This window comes from Ictalurus punctatus, chromosome 20, assembly GCF_001660625.3.
Source record: "Ictalurus punctatus breed USDA103 chromosome 20, Coco_2.0, whole genome shotgun sequence".
NCBI classification, from domain to species: Eukaryota; Metazoa; Chordata; class Actinopteri; order Siluriformes; family Ictaluridae; genus Ictalurus; species Ictalurus punctatus.
Window position 1 is genome coordinate 3,339,322 of NC_030435.2, and position 23,405 is coordinate 3,362,726.

General features: G+C 43.4%; 1 protein-coding gene across 3 annotated transcripts in view; it reads right to left on the reverse strand.

Annotated features, from left to right (window-relative positions):
• Nucleotides 1-4,663: 4,663 nt before the first annotated feature.
• Nucleotides 4,664-23,405, reverse strand: part of bbs9 (Bardet-Biedl syndrome 9) — a 112,433-nt gene continuing 93,691 nt past the window's right edge. For all 3 annotated transcript variants that reach the window (XM_053688585.1, XM_053688586.1, XM_053688584.1), the window contains one exon: nucleotides 4,664-4,955. In XM_053688585.1, the coding sequence (XP_053544560.1) occupies nucleotides 4,711-4,955 (245 nt within the window). In that variant the 3' untranslated portion in view covers nucleotides 4,664-4,710. The remainder of the gene's footprint in view (nucleotides 4,956-23,405) is intronic.

Genomic DNA, 23,405 nt, shown 5'->3' on the forward strand with positions numbered 1-23,405 from the left:
CAGTGCGAGACAACTTTGTGATTTGGCGCATGGCATGGCACATTATTATTATTATTATTATTATTATTATTATTGTTTGAAGTAGCCATTAATGGATGGGTCAATTGTGGCCATAAAGGGATATGAGAAAACATTCCCCACACCATTACACCACCACCACCACCACTACCATCATCTTGAACTGATGACATCAGGCAGGTTGGGTTGATGGATTCAAGCTCTCGGTGCCAAACTAATTCTGACATTCAGCAGAATTCAAGATTCATCAGACCAGGTGATGTTTTTCCAATCTTCAAACGCCCAGGTCCGGTGAGTCAGTGCCCACTGTAGCCTCAGATTGGCTGACAGGAGTGGAACGTAATGTGGTCTTAATCTGTTGTAGCTCATCTGCCTCAACGGTTCACGTGTTGTGCGTTCTGAGATACTTTTCTGCTCACCACTGTTGTAAAGAGTTGCTTTACCCACACAAGATCAAATAAATAAATAAATAATTTTAAAAAACCAGACAGCTATAGGATGTAATTATTGTATTCCTTTATTATGTATCTAAAGGTCAGCGATATAAAACAATAATTCAGTAAAATTAAAACAGGACAACTATGTGCTTGAGGTATTGCATTAACTCATAATCGCTCTGAGCTGGTTCGGTTTTATAAAATCTTGCCCTGTGATACAACAGACTATAAAATTGGTTTGGTTTCTAATAGCAACCCATTTCAGCTGTCCTTCACATACCAAACGATTAGTTCACAAGCACAGAATATGTAGCAATAAGACCCATATCATACGCAGTGTTCTACTCCATTTGGCTGTCAAAAGCTGCTATTAAAAAAAAAAATAAATAAAAAAAATACAAAACCTTCATTCGAAAGCTGTACTTTTATTCTTGGCCACGCTCTAAAACGGCTCTGGCACTAATTTACACGTCTGTTACTAAACTCCCGAATTCTCCTCCAACACTCGATGAAAAGTGTTTTCTTTTGAAACAGATTAGCTTGTCATTTGCAGTAGTAAATGTATTCGGAATAATAATAATAATAATTCAGAATACTGTAAAGGAACGTTTACAAGCTGCAAGCTGTTGTGTCTAAAAAGAAAACGTATCACTATAATATTTAACTCCAACCGACCTCCTTTATGTACATCTTAAAAGTGCATATCCTGATGCTGTACAGTATATGGAGGCTATGCACCTGAACAGATCAGACATACACACCGGGGAAACCAGTAGCAACACAGGGCTGAAGGAAAAGGGTTCAAGTGTAAAGAAATTAGGGCCTGACTGAGATAATTATTTTATATATATTTTTATATTTTTATATACAGTGAGGGAAAAAAGTATTTGATCCCCTGCTGATTTTGTCCGTTTGCCCACTGACAAAGAAATGATCAGTCTATAATTTTAATGGTAGATTTATTTGAACAGTGAGAGACAGAATAACAACAAGATAATCCAGAAAAACGCATGTCAGAAATGTTATATTGATTTGCATTTTAATGAGGGAAATAAGTATTTGACCCCTCTGCAAAACATGACTTAGTACTTGGTGGCAAAACCCTTGTTGGCAATCACAGAGGTCAGACGTTTCTTGTAGTTGGCCACCAGGTTTGCACACATCTCAGGAGGGATTTTGTCCCACTCCTCTTTGCAGATCTTCTCCAAGTCATTAAGGTTTCGAGGCTGACGTTTGGCAACTCGAACCTTCAGCTCCCTCCACAGATTTTCTATGGGATTAAGGTCTGGAGACTGGCTAGGCCACGCCAGGACCTTAATGTGCTTCTTCTTGAGCCACTCCTTTGTTGCCTTGGCCGTGTGTTTTGGGTCATTGTCATGCTGGAATACCCATCCACGACCCATTTTCAATGCCCTGGCTGAGGGAAGGAGGTTCTCACCCAAGATTTGACGGTACATGGCCCCGTCCATCGTCCCTTCAGGCGAGTTGAGTTGATGCCAAAGGGCTCCATTTTGGTCTCATCTGACCACAACACTTTCACCCAGTTGTCCTCTGAATCATTCAGATGTTCAGTGGCAAACTTCAGACGGGCATGTATATGTGCTTTCTTGAGCAGCGGACCTTGTGAGCGCTGCAGGATTTCAGTCCTTCACGGTGTAGTGTGTTACCAATTGTTTTCTTGGTGACTATGGTCCCAGCTGCCTTGAGATCATTGACAAGATCCTCCCGTGTAGTTCTGGGCTGATTCCTCACTGTTCTCATGATCGTTGCAACTCCACGAGGTGAGATCTTGCATGGAGCCCCAGGCCGAGGGAGATTGACAGTTCTTTTGTGTTTCTTCCATTTGCGAATAATCGCACCAACTGTTGTCACCTTCTCATCAAGCTGCTTGGCAAAGGTCTTGTAGCCCATTCCAGACTTGTGTAGGTCTACAATCTTGTCTCTGACATCCTTGGAGAGCTCTTTGGTCTTGGCCATGGTGGAGAGTTTGGAATCTGATTGATTGATTGCTTCTGTGGACAGGTGTCTTTTATACAGGTAACAAGCTGAGATTAGAACTCCCTTTAAGAGTGTGCTCCTAATCTCAGCTCGTTACCTGTATAAAAGACACCTGGGAGCCAGAAATCTTTCTGATTGTGAGGGGGTCAAATACTTATTTCCCTCATTAAAATGCAAATCAATTTATAACTTTTTTGACATGCGTTTTTCTGGATTTTCTTGTTATTCTGTCTCTCACTGTTCAAATAAATCTACCATTAAAATTATAGACTGATCATTTCTTTGTCAGTGGGCAAACGTACAAAATCAGCAGGGGATCAAATACTTCTTTCCCTCACTGTGTGTGTGTGTGTGTGTGTGTGTGTGTGTGTGTGTGTGTGTGTGTGTATATACATACACACACTAAATGCAGGTATACATACATGCCTGCATTTGGTGTTCCTTTCCATAGCCACACCCACAAAAGACAGCAAAGCACTCACAGTGCTGTTAGCTCATGCTATTGATTTAAAATTCCTTGGGAGTTTGTGCTGTTATAGGAAAACTAATCATAAAACATGGAGTTACTGTTACCACCCTGAACTTTGATTATTTTCCAATAACAGCACACCCTGAAGTTTTATTCCTCTTCTATCACAGCGATTTGCCAATACTTGAAATGTTCCATTTATTAACGAATGACACATCGTACGTTTTATTATAGTTATAGTTAAATTCAATGTTGTGGAACGTCTACGATACACGTTCCTATTATGGCTTACCTTATAGCAGCTATAAGGAGTTGTTCTCTCACCAGAACCATGTTTTCTCTTGAAGTTTATAAGACCAAAAAGAAAAAATAAATAATTTTTTTTTTTTTTTTTTAAATAATGCAGCTTGCCATGGTACTGAGAAACCAGACAGTCCGCCATCCTGAAGACTTTACGTGGTGGAACACAAAGTTACAGCTTTACTGTGGACTGTTGTAAGTGCTGACACTGGAGACTCCTTCCAAAAATGTTAAATAAACTTCAAAATAAATTAAAACAAAATTATTATTATTATTTTGTCTTCTAGGGAAACATGTAAGTATCTTATGTAGCTTTCTGAAGGGTAGTACTAAATGGAAAAAAAGACTGACAAAATAATTTACACTGATCATCCTGTTCAAAAGTTTACACCCCCATCCACCCTAGAGTATCTTTAATCTCTGCATCAGTCAGGCCCTAATAGGAACTCTCTTACTAAACACTGACTTAATTGTTTTATGTCACGTCACCAGAATGGAACTTACCCAGGTATCCAGAAAACCTAATGTCACACACTCGAGCTGAAATCACACTCGACTTCATGTTACAGACGAAAAAAAAACAGGCAGATGCATGAAACCTGCCGGTCCTAGGTGTGGGATTGTCACTGCTTAGTTTGCTGTAGCGAATATGCTGACTACAATGTCTACAGTCTGGACAGAGCAATACACAGCTGCTGCAAGAGAGTGTGTGTGTGTGTGTGTGTGTGTGTGTGTGTGTGTGTGTGTTTGACAGAGAGATTGCCAGAGAGAGTGGGAGAGATATAAAATACATGTGTATGTTGGGAGGTGGTACAGTATGTGGTGGGACAGACAGACAGAAAAAGAAAGAAAGAGAGAGAGAGAGAGAGAGAGAGAGAGAGAGAGAGAGAGAGAGAGAGAGAGAGATGGCCTCAGTGGACCCATCTGTGGCTCGACACGGGTTATTTTTAGAGATGGGGAGGTGGCTTGGTAGGGCGTGTTGCCCGTGAGGGGGCGAGAGAGTCTGAGAGAGAGAGAGAGAGAGAGAGAGAGAGAGAGAGAGAGAGAGAGAGAGAGAGAGAGAGAGAGAGAGAGAGAGAGAGGTTAGAGTTAGACGTCACACTGGCCCTGCGTGGGTGGCTTGGTTAGCACTGTGGCTTTCTGCTTGCATTCCCTGATCAATGTCTCTAAAATAAACTGAGCCCAAAGTTTCCCACTTGCTCCTGTTTCCTGGACGGAGAGGAAGCTTCACGGTGTAACGCTCTCTCGTCTCTGGCACTGCGCTGATGATGAAACAGGCGACAGATGCTGTGGTCTCGCTGGAAAACAAGTGCTAACAAATAGCGACAGCGACACTCAGCCTGTACTTACACGCTGCCTATATGAGGTTCAGTGCAGGGAATGGGAAAAGCCACCTAATGAGATGGTGTGTGTGTGTGTGTATATATATATATATATGTTCGTGTGTGTGTGTGTGTGTGTGTGTGTGTGTGTGTGTGTTGCATCAGGTCAGCCGTCCCCGACTTCTTTCTTCTTCTCTTTGGCCTTGACTGAGGGCTTTTTGGACACCTTTACTTTCTCTTTCTCAGGCTCGAGTGCAGAGTTGTTCTCCCTGTTCGATTCTTTTTTCGACTCTTTCAACGATTCCTTTGACTCCTTCTTCGACTCTTTCTCCTTGGTTGACTCTTTTGAGTCCTTCTTGATCTCTTTTAACTCTTTCTCTGGATCTTTTACTTTCTTTTCTTTTGATGAACCTGAAAAAAAAAAGAAGAACAGATGTAAGAGAACATTGAAAATCAGATCAAATTTTTATTAATCTTTTTTATTATTATTTTAATAGTTCAGATAGCATTTACTTTACAAATTATTGCTGTAAAAACAGTCAATTATAATATAGAGAATAATATATGTATATGTAACATGAGATATTAAACATGTAACTAACAAATAAATTGTTGGAAGAACAAATTGTGTCGTTTGCTTAAAAGTTTTTGCCCCGCAATATTTACAGATTCAACCCATTTCTATGTTTATATCTTAAATTAGGCAGGTGTCAATCGTGCGTATTTAAATGTAAAAATTATTTGCTTTTTTATTTTTGTTAGAATTTTCGGTTTTATCTTTACATTTAATTTGATAATACATTTCAATAACACACATTTTTACTGAAATCTTTTTTGGACATTTTATGCTGTTCACAATTTGCTTTAGTAACATCTAACAACAGGGTTATTATTTAGTAATTACCGCATGCGCTTGTTTATCAGACCTCCCATGAATTTTTTTTTTAAAAAGGTGGTGTGTGAAATACAACAGCAAGGTGAATTATTTCCATTTGGTACGAGTTATCGGGTGTTTAGGGGTCAGAGATAACATTGAGATCGGGGAATTTAACCGATTATATACGGACGCACGGATATATTACGGATAAGTGTGCGTATACATACACAGACACACACGCAGGAGCAGCAGTGCTACCCCCCACACACTGAAGATAAATCACATTAAAACATCTTCGATGCATGCGCTTATCGTTGTGCAAACACACACACACACTTAACAGAGTGTGTAGAATGCCGTCGTGTGTCAGTGGCCCAATTAAGCTGGTGTCTGCTGTCAGCTCCCAGGGGGAAAAACTGTAAGCTTGGTCAGTCTCTCTTTCCATATCTCTGTCTCTCTGGACCCGGAGACGCCAAGTGCGCAGGAGGGAGGATAGAGACTCGTCCCGGTGGGGTTAAGTGTTCTCTCTTAGCAGTGTGTGTACTAGCACTGGGCAGTATCATGGGGTTACGATTAAGCGCATGATCCCATCGTGTGTGTCTGATTCTGACAGACGTTTCTGCTGCCTGCTGTGACTGACAGAGTGACAACAGCACCTGACTCATAACAAAAGAAACGTGAACACACACAAGCTCAGGTTCCTCTCAGCTTCTGATTGGCTCACTGATAAGGTAAGAACGGGGCCGTACAGTCCCAGCGATCGCCGTCGCTCATTAACGTCTAGCAAAGCGTCCGGTGTGTGTTTTCCCGAGCGACCGTTTTAAAACGAGTCTCCTTCAGTTCTTGTAATATAAATGTTGAGAGTAGATTGACTGAGAGAACTTGTAAGTGCTTCCATATGACGGAAACCTCGACATGCAAATGAGTTCCCGTGCGGCCGGCCAAACCAAAACAAGAGGGCGAGATAAGAAGAAATACATACGTGAAAAACTATAGAGAGGCTCGTAAAAAAAAAGCCGCACGGGCAGAAGAACAAAGCGGCACGTGTGATGTGAGGCGGAAAAGCACCAATAAAGCTGGAGTCTATATATATATATATATATATATATATATATATAAGCAGAGACGGCTTCAAGAGTGAGTAGAGCCAGTGCCAGGGCTTGTACCAACCACCAACCTAACTCTTGGATCTTTTACAGCTAATTAAAGCTGCAGTATGTAACTTTGTTAAGAAGAAAGCATGACTGTATTTGAAATATTGACACAAAAGAGTTATTGAAACAGTAGAGGGAAACGCTCTAGTACATGGAAAGTCTAAAATACGAACTACTTGGGTTGGATCAGACTTCATGGGCCGCCAGAGCAAATCTTAAAGGAAATCCTCCAATTTCTAAGTCCACCCCACTGCAGCTTTAAATGTAAAAATCTGAGCATGCACAAGTGTGTGTGCTGACTAAGACATGTTCTCTCACACCTGCAAGCAGATCTCTCTACTCTGCGGTTCGTTTTTAACTCGTGAGTCAGTGAAAAGAACATTCTTCATCAAACAGAAACTCCTAACTTCCACTGAAACATAAAACTTAATATTAATTTCAGAAATTTTTTTAATGACTCTTTCGGCTTTTTATGCTAAAACGGTTCATTAAATAAATACCAGGTAATGAAGCAACACGTTACTGGTTAACAGATCGTTTGACATTACTCTACAAAAACCAAGCTAATATACCGTATAAAAATAATACTAAATGGATAAATATGATCGATTTCATGAATTCTTCGTGCGGTTGATTTTAAGAAGTATTCCGCGCTCGCGCCGGCTGCAATTTTCCACCTCACGGCACTCAGATTACTCTATGTTAGTCCCTGTGGGCGTGTCCTATCTTTAGTCTATTGCCGGTTGCCATGGTTTGACCGGTAGCACCAGGCTAGAGCAGAATCCACACAAGCTAGCTACAGAATGTAAATAAAACCAGCCATTTGATCACTGAACATACAATTCGAGACTATAATTGCTCGACTTTGTTGTGCCACTTGGCCCACTCATTTCATCAGTTCTCACTGAAAATAAACGGCTCCCGGCTGCTTTGTTGAGCCACATCGCAGGGTTAACAACTACACCTCATTCATTTCTTTTTCATCCTATATATCAGTTATATAACAACAAGTCTTCACCTTAACCCCCCCCACCAATTTCGCTTTTAAACTTGGCCGAACTTGGAGATGAAATGGAGACCGCAGTATGTCACAGGTCACAGGTTAATCCTGTGCTGTCGGGTAACTACAGGTCTAATCTTTACAGCTACTGTGTTGGCGTGTATGAGCGTAGGTGAAGGGGAAGCTAAGGTGTGAGCTTACGACCCTGCAAAAAATCTGAGCTTGTCATAATCTGACGATCTGAATAAGCAAGCGCACAATGATCAGACTCGACTTCATCGTCACTGCACGAGTACAAGACACAGTAACGGAATGTGGTTTAGCATCGAGTCAGATGTAGCCTTTAGCACTCTTGATATTTAAAATCCGACAACAATTATGAGTATATCATTAAAAAAAAAAAAAAAATCACAAACAGTTAAGACTTAAACACAATCAGGGCCATGATACAAAAAAATTGAAAAGTCTGGAATAGCTGAAGAGTTGTCAAGAACCCCGTTTCTGTTTTCTTTCCCTTTATTTACAGGTAAATAATAACGTGGTCGCTGATGAAGCCTGTAGCTCACTAATTTAACACACAACCCAAACAATACAACACACACACACACACCAGACTAAACACATCATCTAGTTAGCGCATATCTACCAGTGGAACATCATCTGTGTCACCTCGCCTGTTCTGAACATGCATGAGCTTCAAAGTTACTTTACTGAGAAGTGTGTGTGTGTGTGTGTGTGTGTTCTACAGCACGGCGCTATCTCATCAGGCACCAGCACGAGCACACACAGAAAGGAGGACAGTGGTAAACAGTTTGATAACGCCGGCCGAGGACAAAGCACATATCGGCGTTTCAAAGAGTCGATTTTCCGCTCAGGTGGGTGTGTGAGACTCTGACGGCCGTAGTCAAAACACACGCACACGGACACACAGAGCGCCTGCATGGCCCTCCGGACTGTTCGATGTGGGAGGCTTCTGCGCTCTTCCCATTGTTTTATAAATACTGCGGCTCTGCTGGACGACTCTCGGCACCGCGTGTGTGTGTCGCAAGCTAAAAGTGGAAGCCATGGGAACTGTCCAGCCAGTACGCGAATGTGCGAGTGTGTTCTGAGAGATCTCAGTATTTCTGTACGGGAGGAGTTAACGAGGAGACGAAACGCATGTATGCGAAAGGCAGGAGACTTGGATAGATACTACTCTATACACACTCCATCGAAGAACTCATCTATTTGATGGCAGCCTGGTGTGTTAGACACCTGCCTCTACCTTCCGCTTTCATAAAGGTGTGGCGGCCCAGGAAAAGCCATCATGTGGTGAAACGTTTACGTTTTCTACTACGTATAGTTCTGAAGACGAGAACCAGCCGTATCTGAACCGAACTATTCCTCAGCGCTGTGAAATCCCGCAAAAGCGAGCATTTGGAAGATTTCATTCTGAGCAAAAACGATATAACAATATGTTTATACATAGTATAGCTATAGTACTTTTACAACATGTCAGACACCAGAAAAATGCTATTATTTGGATTAAAAACTCCAGATTGTATTAATATGCAAAATAGAAACGCCTTTAATTGTGCACAAACACCTCCCCCTTTTCCCAGTAAACCTTCCTTATATTTACTTATTAACCCTGCACCGTATTTTACGATGCTTATTACACCGATTTTCCATCGAAAATTGTAGGTATCCCAGTTATCCCCGTGGGTATGGCCTTGATGGGCATGGCCTTCATGTTAACATGAAACATGTTAACAGTACACTGTAGTTAAATTCGATTGCTGTGAATTGTTTTCCATCATTTTCTCAATAGAAAGGTGGGATTCATGTGTTTTATTTAGTGTGTTTTGTTTTTTCCCCCAAGGTCAGATGGTCAAATGTCAGGACTCACTTTATTATAGCCTTACTTCCATATTCAGCTGGAAATCGTTCATGAATAATGGAAAAAAATTTCCTTCATTCGTTTTAAGGAACTGCTGTATCCTGGATATGGTCAAGGTGGATCTTGGGAATACTGGGTGTGAGGCGGGAATACACCCTGGATGGGTTGATAGTCTATCGTAGGGGTGTCCAATCTAATCCGGAAAGGGCCGGTGTGGGTGCGGGTTTTCATTTCAACCAAGAAGCAGCCACACCTGAATCTATTGAAAGCCAAGCTCAACTGATAAACAGGTGGAATCAGGTGTGGCTCCTGCTTGGTTGGAATGAAAACCCGCACCCGCACCCGCCCCTTGCGGATAAGATTGGACGCCCCTGGTCTATCGCAAGGCCCCATGCACATGCTCTCATTCACACCTAAAAGCACTTCCGAAATCGCCAATCCACCGTCTGTCAAAGCAAACCGGAGAACCTGGACTGCAAACACCAAACACTCCAGGCAGGCTCAGGATCGCTAAATCCGATTTTCCAGCCTTGACTTTGGGTCAGTGGTAACTCTGTGGGTTAACGTCTGTGTGTGTGATTAGAAGATTGCAAATTTAAATTCCAGGACTGGCAGAGATGGATGCACCTTTCCCAAGAGGTGAATTTGCATGAGAACGTGTAACACACCGTTAAGACATAACACATTTTAGTTGGCTGCAGTGATTAAAGCTTTTCAGCTCACGATTGGGATATGGCCAATTCGAATCCCATAATAAAATGCCTCTGCTATCCGGGTGGGAAAGATGGATTTTTCTCTTTCCCCCTCCAGGCAAAGCAACATTAGTCAACTGTGTGCATCTGTGAGCTCATGTATACAGAATAGGGCAGTCATCGGATGGGTGGGAATTGGATATAAATAAATTAGCGGAGTAAATTGGGTCAAAGGAAGCCACAGCTGTAATGTTACAATCAGTAACTGATTAACATGTTCTTGGTCAACCATAACACACAGAGTAAATAAAGAGAATATAATTATTATTCAGCCTGGAATTCATACAGTCTAATCGCCAGTGCTTTTTTTTTTTATTATTATTTTAAATGTATATGTATATATATATATATATATATATATATATTTTATAGTACATTCTGTGACTTTAGATCAACAACAGTTGATGGGTCCTGATGAAATCCGTTTGGAAGACCTAATTGCTTACATCATGACTGTTTGTAAACAACAAAATGATAAATCGTCATACATTGGCTCGTGGAGTGGGAAGAAACTTTCGCCGAGGTCTGGCGGCATCTGCAGCGAATTGTCTTCGACGGGAAATGTTTATACGCAGCCAGACTGAGGCAAGCGGAAAAATCGCAGAGCGTGGCTTTAAGTTGAAGAGTTTAGGATCTTTCACATTTTCACAATTAACTTTCTCACACAGGGAACCACACACTGCACATTATATCCCACCGTTCGCTGTACTTACGAGCTCTGTCTAAAGTTGTAACTTTGACGGTAAACAGCTCTGGAACGTTTTTGGGTGTGGAACAAGGGAGGGATGATGAAGTGGATCGCCTATCCTTGCCTACTTGGGGGAAAAAAATTCCCTTCGATTTTATTCGCCGTAAATCGGAGGGATGAGCTTGTTGACGGTGACTAACTGGGATTTTTTTTTTTTTTTAACGAAGGATAGCAATTCACAACGGCATATGCCAAAGCTAGACGGGTTGTGGTTTGTGTGTTTGGGCAGGAGGCGAGACTGGTGGTGGGGGGTGGAAAGGAAAGGATGTATGGATGGAGACAGACAGAGAGAGAGAGAGGATGGTTAAGGCGGTTGGCTTGTTGTGCTGATCCGGTTTCTTAATACTATTCCTGCTCCTGGAATGCAGGCGTGGGGGTTGAGGAACCCAATCTTGCTGATCCGTCTGTGTATTCTAGTGAAAGCTTTTCCCACTGGGTAATTAACTTCGAAAAGAGCTCCGAGCACGCAGGAACGCGCACCTGCAAGACGCAAACAATCAAGGTGCACCAGGAGGAAGGACTCTGCGCAATCTGTGTTTGCTCTGGCCGCTCTCAGCGCTCGAGGGTGTGGTGCGAGTGTGATCATTCCCGTGGTCAGCGGAGATATTTTCTGTCTTCTTGTCAACGCCCTGGAACGCAACGTCTCCCCTTTACACACTCGCAACTCTGGTCTCCTGTCTCGGGGTTTGCAAAGTCTGCATTCTACCCACACAGGGCTCGACCACATCTAAGACGAGTTAATTCAAGCGGTAGGCCCCGAGGACACACGCATACACACCAAATCCTAAGTGTGTAATCACGCAAGCTGACAAACACATTGCGAGGCATGCTTAAAAGCACCGTTAGATTCGAATGTTTGCAAGAACACACACACATTCAACAAGTCGGGCTTGCATCTGAATATGTGCACAAAGAAACCGCACAACAACAAAAAACCCAAAACCATACAACGCACAAAAGAACCACACATGCTAGATTTCTACAGCGCTAAGCCGACGTGTTCTGTCTCTGGAAAGCCACAGGCTTCCTTTGTTGCGGCAGCGTGTTTGAAAAATCGCTGCAGGGAATCCGAATGGGTTTTTACCGCTTTGCTGCTTCGCACTGGCAATGCGTCTTTTCGTAACCACCAAGCCACCGATTTCACAGAAATCCAACCCAGCAGCACACAAAAATATGCATGTCTGGGTTGACAAAAATGGGAATTTTTTTTGCCCCCTTGTTCGCATATTTCAGCTCCACTAAAACCTCAGACAGGTGCCGCGAGTCGTGACAGAAAGTCCCGATTATTTTAATCATTTCCTAAAATGAATTCTCCATGCATTCGTTTTTTTTTTTTTTGTATTTGTGGCTGGACATTGTAGGCGATGGTTGCCTCACAAGGTCAGGCTGGATTTTATCACTGCGGGCGTTATTTCAGACCCCGAGGCAGCCTCCTCCCTCGCTACAGCCTTACAGAATCATAAATCTGCTGGCTGTTCTATCCTCCCTCTCTCTGTATCTTCTTCTCCATCTCTCCCTCTCTCTCTCTCCGGTGCTATCTGTATCACCCCTGGGCTGTTGGACGGTTTTGTCAAGAACACCTGCTCCACTGAAAAATATGACGTGTTCTTTCTTCTAAGGGAGTAAAGCATGATGAAAATCTCAATCTCAAAAAAAAACCAACAAAAAAAAAAACCCCAAGCCTTTTGAATCCACAAAGTCCCCTCTGTTGTCCTGAAGAATTTCTGGTGTCTAGACCTATTTGTCTTTGGGTCTTACACCGCACAAAACCCTATAAGCATTGTGCAAATAAAGCAACAGACACACAACAATCTCCAAGATGCCTGAGAGTCAAGTAGCTTGATCTATCTGACCTATCAAGTTAAAGCCACCTTGCTCGGAAACTTTTTTTTTTTTTCGGGTGTTTTTCCAAGGCACTGTTTTGATTCTGCCGTTTCCCACAGCGTCAGATCGGCCTTTACAATCTAATGTTAACTTCAATAGCTATGACAGGCATGTCATAAAACACCAGATATCATCACTTGACTAAATAGGGAAGGGAGGGGGAAAAAAAAAAATCGAGTCTTATTCTTGGCCAGACGGACGATTTCTGTTTTTGGTCATGAATGTAGCGGCAGCTTGCCGGTCAACCTTTGCCAAAGACACTTTATAAACCATGTGGCCTTCTTAAACGAGCGAGAGGGAAGAAAAAAAGGGCAGGAAATAGTTTAATGTAGAATAGAGACAAAAGAGACATTATGTCAGGAGGAAAATCGGAGAACGAAATCCACTCCTTTCTTGATGTTTTCTCTCGATGGGGAGGTTGTATGATTAGGGGGCAAGTTACTGTAAGAACCCTCGAAGGGCACTACGAACCAGTGGTCCATTTTCCATGCTAACATAAGGCCTTCGCGGAGCTGACACGATTTATGACCGACGTGAACCTCTAGCACCTGAGATGGCTTAACTGCGATTTAAAGTGTGCCATAATTCAAGGCACTTTAAGTCTACCACCTACCAAAAACACTTCTTTTGGCCCAGGCATGAAGTGCTACATCTGCCTCCTAAAGAACATCCTTCAAAATGTGAATGCGGTATTCCAAGGCAAAGCGATTAGGGGAAAAAGTCTCGGCTCGATGACGAGGACGGTGTCGACATGAGGTTTAGCCAGACGGGAGCTTGGAGTCATTTTAGATAAGCCAACACAGAGTTGAGGTACTTCCTCGGATGTATGCGCACACTTATTATACCATCCATCATCCCGGTTTGATCAAATCCCCTTGTAGACATGAATAAGGCTGTCAGTGAGGCAGACAGATAGACTGGACTACCGAGGTCCCTCATGACAGGCACATTGTGTGTTCTGATGTGGGTGGGAGGGTTAGAGGTAGTGGCGAGTGCTAAGGAGATGAGATTGGAGATTCCGCAGCAGATCATGCAGCTGTGAAAAGGCAGGAATGTCTGGTTCAAAGCTGTAGACCAAGATCTCCATAATACTCCATAATAATGACCTTACAGACCGTGCCAGGACAGAGAGATAAAGATAGAAAGAAAGAGTCGGATAAAGGTTCAGAAGTAATGCGTTTGTATCCGTTTACTGCTCCAAATACACGGTGTGGCCAAAAGTATGTACACCTGACCGATCACACGGTTTTTTTTTTAACATGCCATTCGAGATTTAGTCTTCCTTTACAGACAATGCGCTTCACTTTTCTGGGAAGGCATTCCCACTAGAGTTTGTGAGCTCTGGCTGTGGGGATTTTTGCCCAGTCAGCCACAAGAACATTAGTGAGATCAGGAATTGATGTCGGGCGAGGAAGCCTGGGGTTCAGTCTGCATTCCAAGTCATCCCAAAGGAGTTGAGGTCAGGGATCTGTTCAGGCCACTCGAGTTCATCCACACTAACCTTGTGTTCATGGACCTTGCTTTGTGCACAGAAGCAACGCCATGCTGGAACATGTTTGGGCCCCACAGTTCGACTGAAAGGAAATCTTAATGCTACAGCATACAAAGACATTTCAGACAATTCCTTGCTTCCATCTGTGTGTCAACAGCTTGGGGAAGAAGCCCATATTGTTGTGATGATCAGGTGTCCACATCCTTTTTTGCCATATAGTGTATCTGCATTTGGATTTAAATCAAAAATGGGCGTGGCCTAAAAAAAAGGTTGAAATATCAGCACTGTCAGCATGGTGTACGATTTGTCAACCTCTGCTACATCACTCTAAGTAATTATCGCTTTCAATTACAGGATCCTGCACAGTTGTAATTTTCTAAAAAATTCATTGACTCTTTCCCCAAATACAAACAAACTTCCAGCCTAATTAAACCTTCGCAAACCCTGACCAGGCAGTTACTAAGGATACAAGAACGAGTGCTGTAAATGCATCCCATGAACATGGACTTTCTCCAAGCTCTGTATCTGATCACTTGCTCGTGCCCCCATGGGAGTAAAAACCTCCTTGCACACATTTTTTGTGATGTCCTACAGGATCCCAGTACTTTATAGTGATCTCCTATTTATATCTGTTTAAAAACATATTATCTGTTCAAATCCAAACAACGTATTCATATACGGTTACATCCACGGACGCCAAATATCCGTCCAGATTCTTCCAGGTTGGCTCAATAATAAGCTTATTACTCCATGCCACTTCTTATTAATGTTACACGCAAGAATACAGATTCATTATTGTGTATATGTGGTGCCCAGGTGGAATTGCTGACCACACATAACCATCTTTGAGAAATCCACCGCAGACACACACACACACACACACACACACACACCCCCCTTCAAACAGTGCTTTTCTTCATGCCTGTGGAATCCCACTTATTCTGAGTGACCAAAATTATTTGTGACTAATTGTTAACAAATGGCCGAAACCCGGGGGCGAAGGTAGCGTTTTGGCTCCGAGCTTCTCGATACATTAGCTTTATTGAAGAAGAAAAAATAAAAAGAAATTGGAAGACATCCATCTTGTGCTCTGTTAATTAGCTTTGTAAACGGGCCAGCGTGTGGACTGGCTGTGTCCTCGTGTTATTTTAACTCCCTGAACGGTGTCAGAGTCGTGGCTGTGTGAAGTTTTAAACATTTCCTCAATTGCTCTGGAGGGTGAAGGTCTACGGTGACTAATAAATTAGACAGTACAAGGAAAAAAAAAAAAAAACGTGAAAAATCAGAATTATGATAAACTAACATGACTACTTTTTTTTGTATTTTTGGCGTTTTCCAAAATCATAATCGTCTCCAACCTTTTACTTCTTAAATGTATGTTTTTGTTCAATGGATCTTCAGATACATCATGTAATACCTCCTTATGGTGCCGTTCAACATTAGAAATGATTCAGATTTTCTGCAGAAGGTTTTCCAAAAGTCCTCTCTACTCATGTCAGTAGCTGCATAACATGAGATTCACTGTCTCGGTGTTGGGGTTTTTTTTTTTGCATTCAGTCATTTAATTTTTTTTTTTATAAAATTTTTTTTTAATTGAATTCAATATTCTCGCCCTTATGGCTTGGACATTTTCTGGACAAAATACACTGTAGTTTGAACATACCATCTGTCTGCTATTCTAGTAAATCCACATTTGATGTCTGGAACTCCCCCCCCCCCCCCCCCCGCCCTAACAATCCAACAACCCGTCAATGTTTGCATAATTATCACTTGGCATCTACGTATATTAGAGGTAATTTACCGCAGTACTGAGCTTAAATTTGATTAGATGTAGGCATGCAGCCAAGATGCAGTAATACCGCACATTGTCAATTCAGGCTTACTTAATATTACTGACTTTTTAACATTGACTTTTTTTTTTTATTATATATTTGGCTACCTTTGGGTTTTGAAAATCGTGTCACGTTTGTAGTCCGACAAATAACACGTAAAACTGTTGTTTTCCCAACGCTGAATTCGACTAGAGTTTATAACTCTTAATCCCTCACCTCCGACCAGGAAAAAAAAAAAAAACCCAAAGAAACGTCCCCTCAACTTGGAATTCCTACTCGGGAACTTGAGATGGTCTTCTCGAGTGATCTCAGATCGACGTGGCTGCTAACAGCATCATTACCTTTAAAAGCGCTACGCTGTATATACTAGTATAAGCATTCGATCAATCAACGAACAGACACACGTGCCTGTTAAACAGCAATAAAAAACACTGACTGGCTATACAGTTTGCTATTTTGACAAGGAAACTATACATTAATCATCACTTAGCTCATCTTGTTGATAATTAAAGACGGACGTTGATGCGCACTTGCAGCGCAGTTGCGCGTAGGATGAAAATGGCGGCTTTTTAAGCTCTGACTTTCCACTTCCGAGGCAAGACGAACGCAGAATTCTATGCGAAGAAAAGAATTCCGCTGTGCCGTAATGTACATGTGACAAATAAAGGCTTGGTCTTTTCTTCCATTCCTTTAATTAAAGCGTACCGTATAAGTATACCATCCTGTACAGCTAGTTTTCGCCATAATCAGCAGGATACAAGTAACAACACGAAGCATTCCGAATATTAAAATAAAGTGCACGTATACAGTTCCCAATACGTTATATGAAAAGGCAGAATTCAGAATAGTCAGTGAATTTTTTTAGTAAGGAATACTTTCCTAATGCGTTACAGTTTCAAGAAATAAACACCGTCATCGCTGTAGGTTAATTATGCAGACGCACACGTTCCCTTTTGGGTGCAGTTAGTCATGGATTCACATACTTAAGTGAATTTTCCTCTGCTATAATCTAATTTGAGGTAACGTGAGCGTTTGTGCACATGTTGGAGCTCATGTGTTTCCATCAAACCGAACACGAGCTCATGATGGATCGGTGCGGTGAATAATGGGACGGTGAGCGGATAGAATCTCACCCAGCTGAGCTGTTCTCTACAGCTTACTGTACAACGCCCTCGGAGGAAAGAAAAATCGCCACGGGGATAGTTTATACCACAGCGCCGCTGAATTTTCAGTCGGGAGATTGTTGATTCATTCTTTATAACAGCAGATCTGACCGTAGTACTGACTGCACGGCAAAGCGCAGGATTATATCCGCGTGCTCGTTCTAACGCGTCTCCACAGCGACGGCTCAAACGGGGATCTGTTTGAGAATTTAGGAAGGAGTCTCCAGTGTCAGCACTCTGTAACCGACGTAACTAAGTTTTCCAACACGGGGGGTGGGGGTGGGGGGGGGCTTCAAGATAAGGTTTTTACGCTTTGCATGGAGCAACTGTTTCTAGCTGTGAGAATGTAAACAGGAAGTAATGAACAAAAAGCATGACGTGTCGTTCTTATACAAACAAAAATGCTTCGTTTTGGCAAGTTGCGGCGGCATAAAAGGAATAAAACACGTGCTGTTAGAAGAAAACAACTAACGTAATTAACTCCGTTTCATGTCGAGCCAAATCACACCACCCGTGTTCCTGTCTAGAGTTTCTCGGAGTCGGTATTTTCTTGACGCTAAATGTGAGTGTGTGAAATTGTAATAAAGAGAAGCGTCCCTGTATGTTAAACATGCAGTAAGGTCAAAACATGTGTGTGAGACTGCGGTTATAGAAGAACAGAGAGTGCTTTGTGCATCTCCGAGCCGTTCTAATACCGCAAAACCATGACAAGAATCCTTAGCTGTAGGGATCACGTGTCTAGAGGGTTACACACGGCCCTCCGCGGCTCTGTTATCTGTCATCTGCGGTTTGACTGAATGGATCAAACCTCAAACGGCGTCATCGTTCTGTGTGTGGGGGGGGGGGGGGGGTTGGGGGGGTATAATCGTGATCGTGAAGATCGGACCGGGATCTCACGTCGCCGAGTGAAAATATGCGCTCTTATGACAGTAATTAATCGAGAACTCGCTATGGAATGGCTTCAGAGCTGTGATGTTGACATGTGGACATATGAACCTTTTTGAAAGAGGAAGTCAGAGTGACGGCGTGTTGAAGTGCTTGACAGCCAATAGCGCTTGAGATACGCCATGCCCCCGCCAGATCGAAACAAACTTTGCTATGCTACTTTACAGCAAGACTTGCCCCAGGGGGAGGGCCATATCCCTAGTAGTACACGCTCTAGAGAGCATTTAAATGGATGAACAAGACGACTAGTACAGGATGTCATCAAAAATATTGCAATCTTCATTAAAAACGAATCTCCAAAACTTTTTGGGGGGGATTTTTAGATATACTAGGTATACTATCGTATTGGTGTCCATAACACAAAAGGACAAGCACACAGGGCTCTCACAACAAACCACTCATTTTAAATTCAAGGGTACTGTAAGTGTGAACGCAAGTCAAAATCCTGGGACAATTCATGCAGTGACCTAGGACAAATCCCAGAAGATGATCGGGAATGATGATTATCGTGTGAACGTGTCGTGCTTTAATAAATAAACAAACTGCTGTCGTACAAGAGGAATAAAACACTCTGGGACGTACCGATGTAGGAAAATAATCGACGTCCGGGACGTAAGAGTGACTCGGCTTTGCGTCAGGCTGCCTCACCCCATCCCGAGGCGGATTATTTCCCCATAACAGCACGCGTTATATTCCTGCTATAGAAAATGGAGATTCAATGCAAGTGTGAACTTACACATGCGTTAAATCAGTGAATCATCGAAAGGTGTTATAATTGTATAATGATGATGCCACTGCAATGAATAACCGTCTACACACACACACACACACCCACTCCTGCCACACCCACCACAATTCCACCCTGTGTGCATTTTGTTTGTTTGGGTTGCTAGTGAGCAGAAAACTGTTTATTTAACGAGCCTCGTAGTGTGACGATTGTTTTTACAAGATTTCTGATTAAAGCTACAGACACACACACGGGACCGGTGGAAAAGTCAGGTGAGTGCCAATAGTTTTGACGGTTAAAACATGAAAATATTGCACACACCTACAAGAATACACACACACACTTGTGCGTCTCATCATCACAACAGAATCGAATGACGATTATTGTGCAGCACTCCCTTGGTTTCTCCACCACACCTATGGCTGTTATCTCAGGTTCTCACAATGTGTGTGTGTGTGTGTGTGTGTGTGTGTGTGTGTGTGTGTGTGTGTGTCTTGGGGGTGGGGGCGTGGGGTAAGTAGATTACATCAGCACATGTAGTCTGCATTACAGGTCGATAAGATCTGGCAATGTTTGCTGACTCGGTGTGTGTGTGTGCGCGTGTGTGTGATATCTGTAATGGGAACAGCGATCTGAGAGAAATGTGAATGTGTCCACAGACCACAAGAAAGTCAGTAAAGGGGTGTGTGTGTGTGTGTGTGTGTGTGTGTGTGTGTGTGTGTGTGTGAGAGAGAGAGTGTGTGTGTGAGAGAGAGAGAGAGAGAGAGAGAGAGAGAGAGAGACTCTATCTGTCTTACCGACAGAGAGAGAGGCAGAGAAACAGACAGACAAAGAGAGACAGACAGAAAGCCAGTCAGAGAGAGACAGACAGGGAGGGGTAGAATGATTGAGAATGAGAGATAACGAGGGAGAGAAACACAGACAGACAGACAGAAAGAAAGAAAGACAGACAAAAATTGAGAGACAGGGAGAAACAGATTGAGAGACAGACAGAAACATACAAGAAGATTGGAAGAGAGTGAGCAAGAAGGGGAAAGAGACAGAGATGGAGAGAGAGAGAGAGAGAGAGAGACACACACACACGGAGAGATAGATGGATAAGGAAACAGAGAGAGACAGAGAGAGACAGCGAGCGAGACAGACAGAGAGAGAAAGAGAGAAATGCAAGGAGAACAAAAGTGATATGAAAAACATGAGAATGTTAGTGGTTTTAGAAACCAAAACTGTGTTGCAGGGCAAATTTAGTCAGTGTCTCACACACACACACACACAAACACACACACACACACACACACACACACAAGGAATGATGTCTGTACCCTTTGAGTATAGAAGTAAGGACACATTGGGTGTCACCCAATCAATGTAGACAGGAAAAATTAAAGACTCCCAGCATTAACACACACACACACAAACACACACACACACACACACACACACATACGCACACACCATAACCAAAAGAGAAGTCCACGAGCGAGTGAGGGCGTAATTAAAAAGTCCTCTGTGCGGCGCTGGGTTTCCGGCTGTAAATCTCCGAGCCCCTTTCTTGTGGAAGTCTACATTCCGTGCAGAGTCTGGTGACACGCAGTCGTAGCCAAACAATCCGTCCTAATCTGCAGCACGCCGGCTCGTCCCACTCATCCCTAATTGCGCCGTAATTTGTTTGGCATTTGCTGGGCTTTTGCGGCTCGTCTCCTCACCAGGGACCGTGGGCCGTGTTCTGTGATTTCTGCTACGCTTCAGGGCTCGGGTCCAAACTCACTCTCTCACACACACACACACGCACATGTACACACACGCACACACAGTAAAACTATGTAGTGTATACAAGCATGGACATTTCCCTGCTTGTAACTAGTGCGGTATTCGCTGTTTTACTTATAACAGGAAGGACATTTAATCATCAGCGCTCCGTAACCTTGACGATCGATAACAAATCAACGACAACGGCAACAATTTAGGTCGCATGTCCCTACACCGAATTCCCCGTTTGGCGGACGTTCACGTAGGTGTCTTCAACATATGACGTGATGAGGAAACGTCCACTAGGGAGCAGTGTAGAGAAATGTAGAAAACCAGATGGTACAGGAAACGCAAGATGAAGAACATTCGTAAACCGAAGAACATCGAAGAAGAGCACTAAGAGTGTTTTACTCATCTTACACCACAGCAGTTTGCCCATCACTATACTTTTTTTTATCTGTTTATAGCTACATTTATATGGAAGGTTATTTCCTGTTATCGATTACGCTATAGCAGCTACTGCCACTGCCAGCAAGCAGTTCCTGACTAGAATATCACAACTCCGTCCTCCACTCCTTCCCTACACACCCCCTAAACCTGAAACAATGGAAATTTTTTTTTGGGCTCAGTTCTGGACAACATGCATCATAAGCCTAGTGCCGTGTGAACAAATTCTCTAATCTAATCTAATCTGAGAGATGGAGTGGCGGACACACAGCCCAGCATCCTGTACATTGGGGAGGAAACTGGCGTGAGCCGGTGCTAAAGGAAGCTGCACTCGTGTACTGATCCGAGATCTGTACGATTGCCGTGGTTAAGTCTTGAATAGAGCACTGTTCTACTCAAAATGTTCAATATGGGGCAGAAGGAATAACTCAGGCTAGGAAGGAAACAGGAAGCAGGTAGTCCAAGTGCAGAATTGTGGGAACCAGACTGCCGGGATTGTAAGAGTGGTTATCAGAAAAGATGACGGCGAGTGATCGATGGGAACAGGGCAGCACCTCCAGCGAGAACACGTGGGTGAGAACATGTAGCGCCGAGGTGCTTCCGAGCCGTACTGTCTGGCTGACGTCTTTTTGTTTTCACAGTGGAGATTTCAGGGGTCCGGCGAAGGCGAAGCAAAGACAAGGGCTGCCTCGTTCGCGAATTTGGCGAGCCAGGCGGCCAGCGGGAGGTGAAAGGCGTTTAAATCTGTGGTGACATGAAGGATAACAAACACCGCAGAGCGAGCTAATCACCGGCCTCCTGTGCTCTGAAGAAGCCTGAAGAATTACAGCGCCAGCGCCCGGCGAGAGCAAACAGCCCTCTGTTTAAACTTTCATCCCGCTCCCGCTATTCATCCTGCCCACTGCGAGACGGAGCGAGAGAGAGAGAGGAACGATGAAAGAAGCTCTTTTCAGGCTGAGAGTGATCGAGTCGTCCACCTCCTTTCTCTGCCCCCAAACTCCCCATAGCATTTATCACCTGGTGGGTGATGCCCCCCTCCCTGACGCCCCGTAAAAAAGCCCGTTCACAAAGAACAGTGGCATCAATTGACATTGGACTTCTTTGACATTGGGCTCTTGACGGCGAGTTCGCCCGGTGGAACACTGGAGCGGATTGTGCAGGAGGAAATGGGAGCAAGAACCCCTGAAAACCGCAGAGATCTCACGCCGTATATCACCCGCCTTCTTCAGCTCTGCTCTCGTCTCGTCCCGTCCCGTCCCTGTCGTTCCCCTCTCGCGCTCACGAAAAAACGTGACAAACCCGTTCGAGATTTTAAGGGTAAGCGAGCAAGCCGGAGAACATGCCAAGAGAAATTCCACTGGTCCAGGAGAGATTGGTAGAGAGGCACATGGCGTGCCAATACTACTCAAAACAACTTCTCCATAAACACCACAGCTGCTGGAGTGGCTGGAACAGGAATCCAAAACGCTTAAACCCTTAAACACTTCACCGCCCACGGCTAAGCTTAGCCCTTACAAAAGGTACACGCAAGCTACTGAACACTCCGCTGATCACTCCGCTTCACTCCGAGCTGCACAGTAGCGTTAAATGTCTTCGTAGGGAAAGCCAAGAAGACATGAAAGGAATAAAACACCACAGGACATGCAGTTATAGGAAAATAATCAACGACTGGGTGGAGCGACGCAACCTGACATGATGCCGTCACCACACCCAAGTCGATTATCGGAGAAGGTTTTGGCTGAATGCGCGTCGCGACGAGGTCACACGACACGTCTTGGCCCAAATCTGCAGATAACGCGAGCTCCTCCGAGAACATCGCGGGGGCGTGCTCGATTTTGCGTTTAATTTCCGAGATCGCGAAAAGACCGCAGTCTTCGGACGACTAGCGGAAAAGTCACAGGTTACAGCTTCACCTCCGACTGTTACGTCGCGCTGACACCGGAGACTCCTTCCAGAAATGTTCAATACACACGACCTTACAGAAAACCTCAACATGTCGACGGCTACACATGTTCTTTGTTAAACGACAACATCCGTAAACCTGTTTATTGTTTTGATTTGAAGAACGCCCGACTGTGAATATAGTGTTACTATGGAAACGATACCGTATTACAACAAGTGCGTGAATACTTGTGATTTTCCAAAACCCAAAACAAAAATTCTAACATAATTATATATAATTTTTTGGGTTCGCTTTTGACAAGCGGCTTTAATG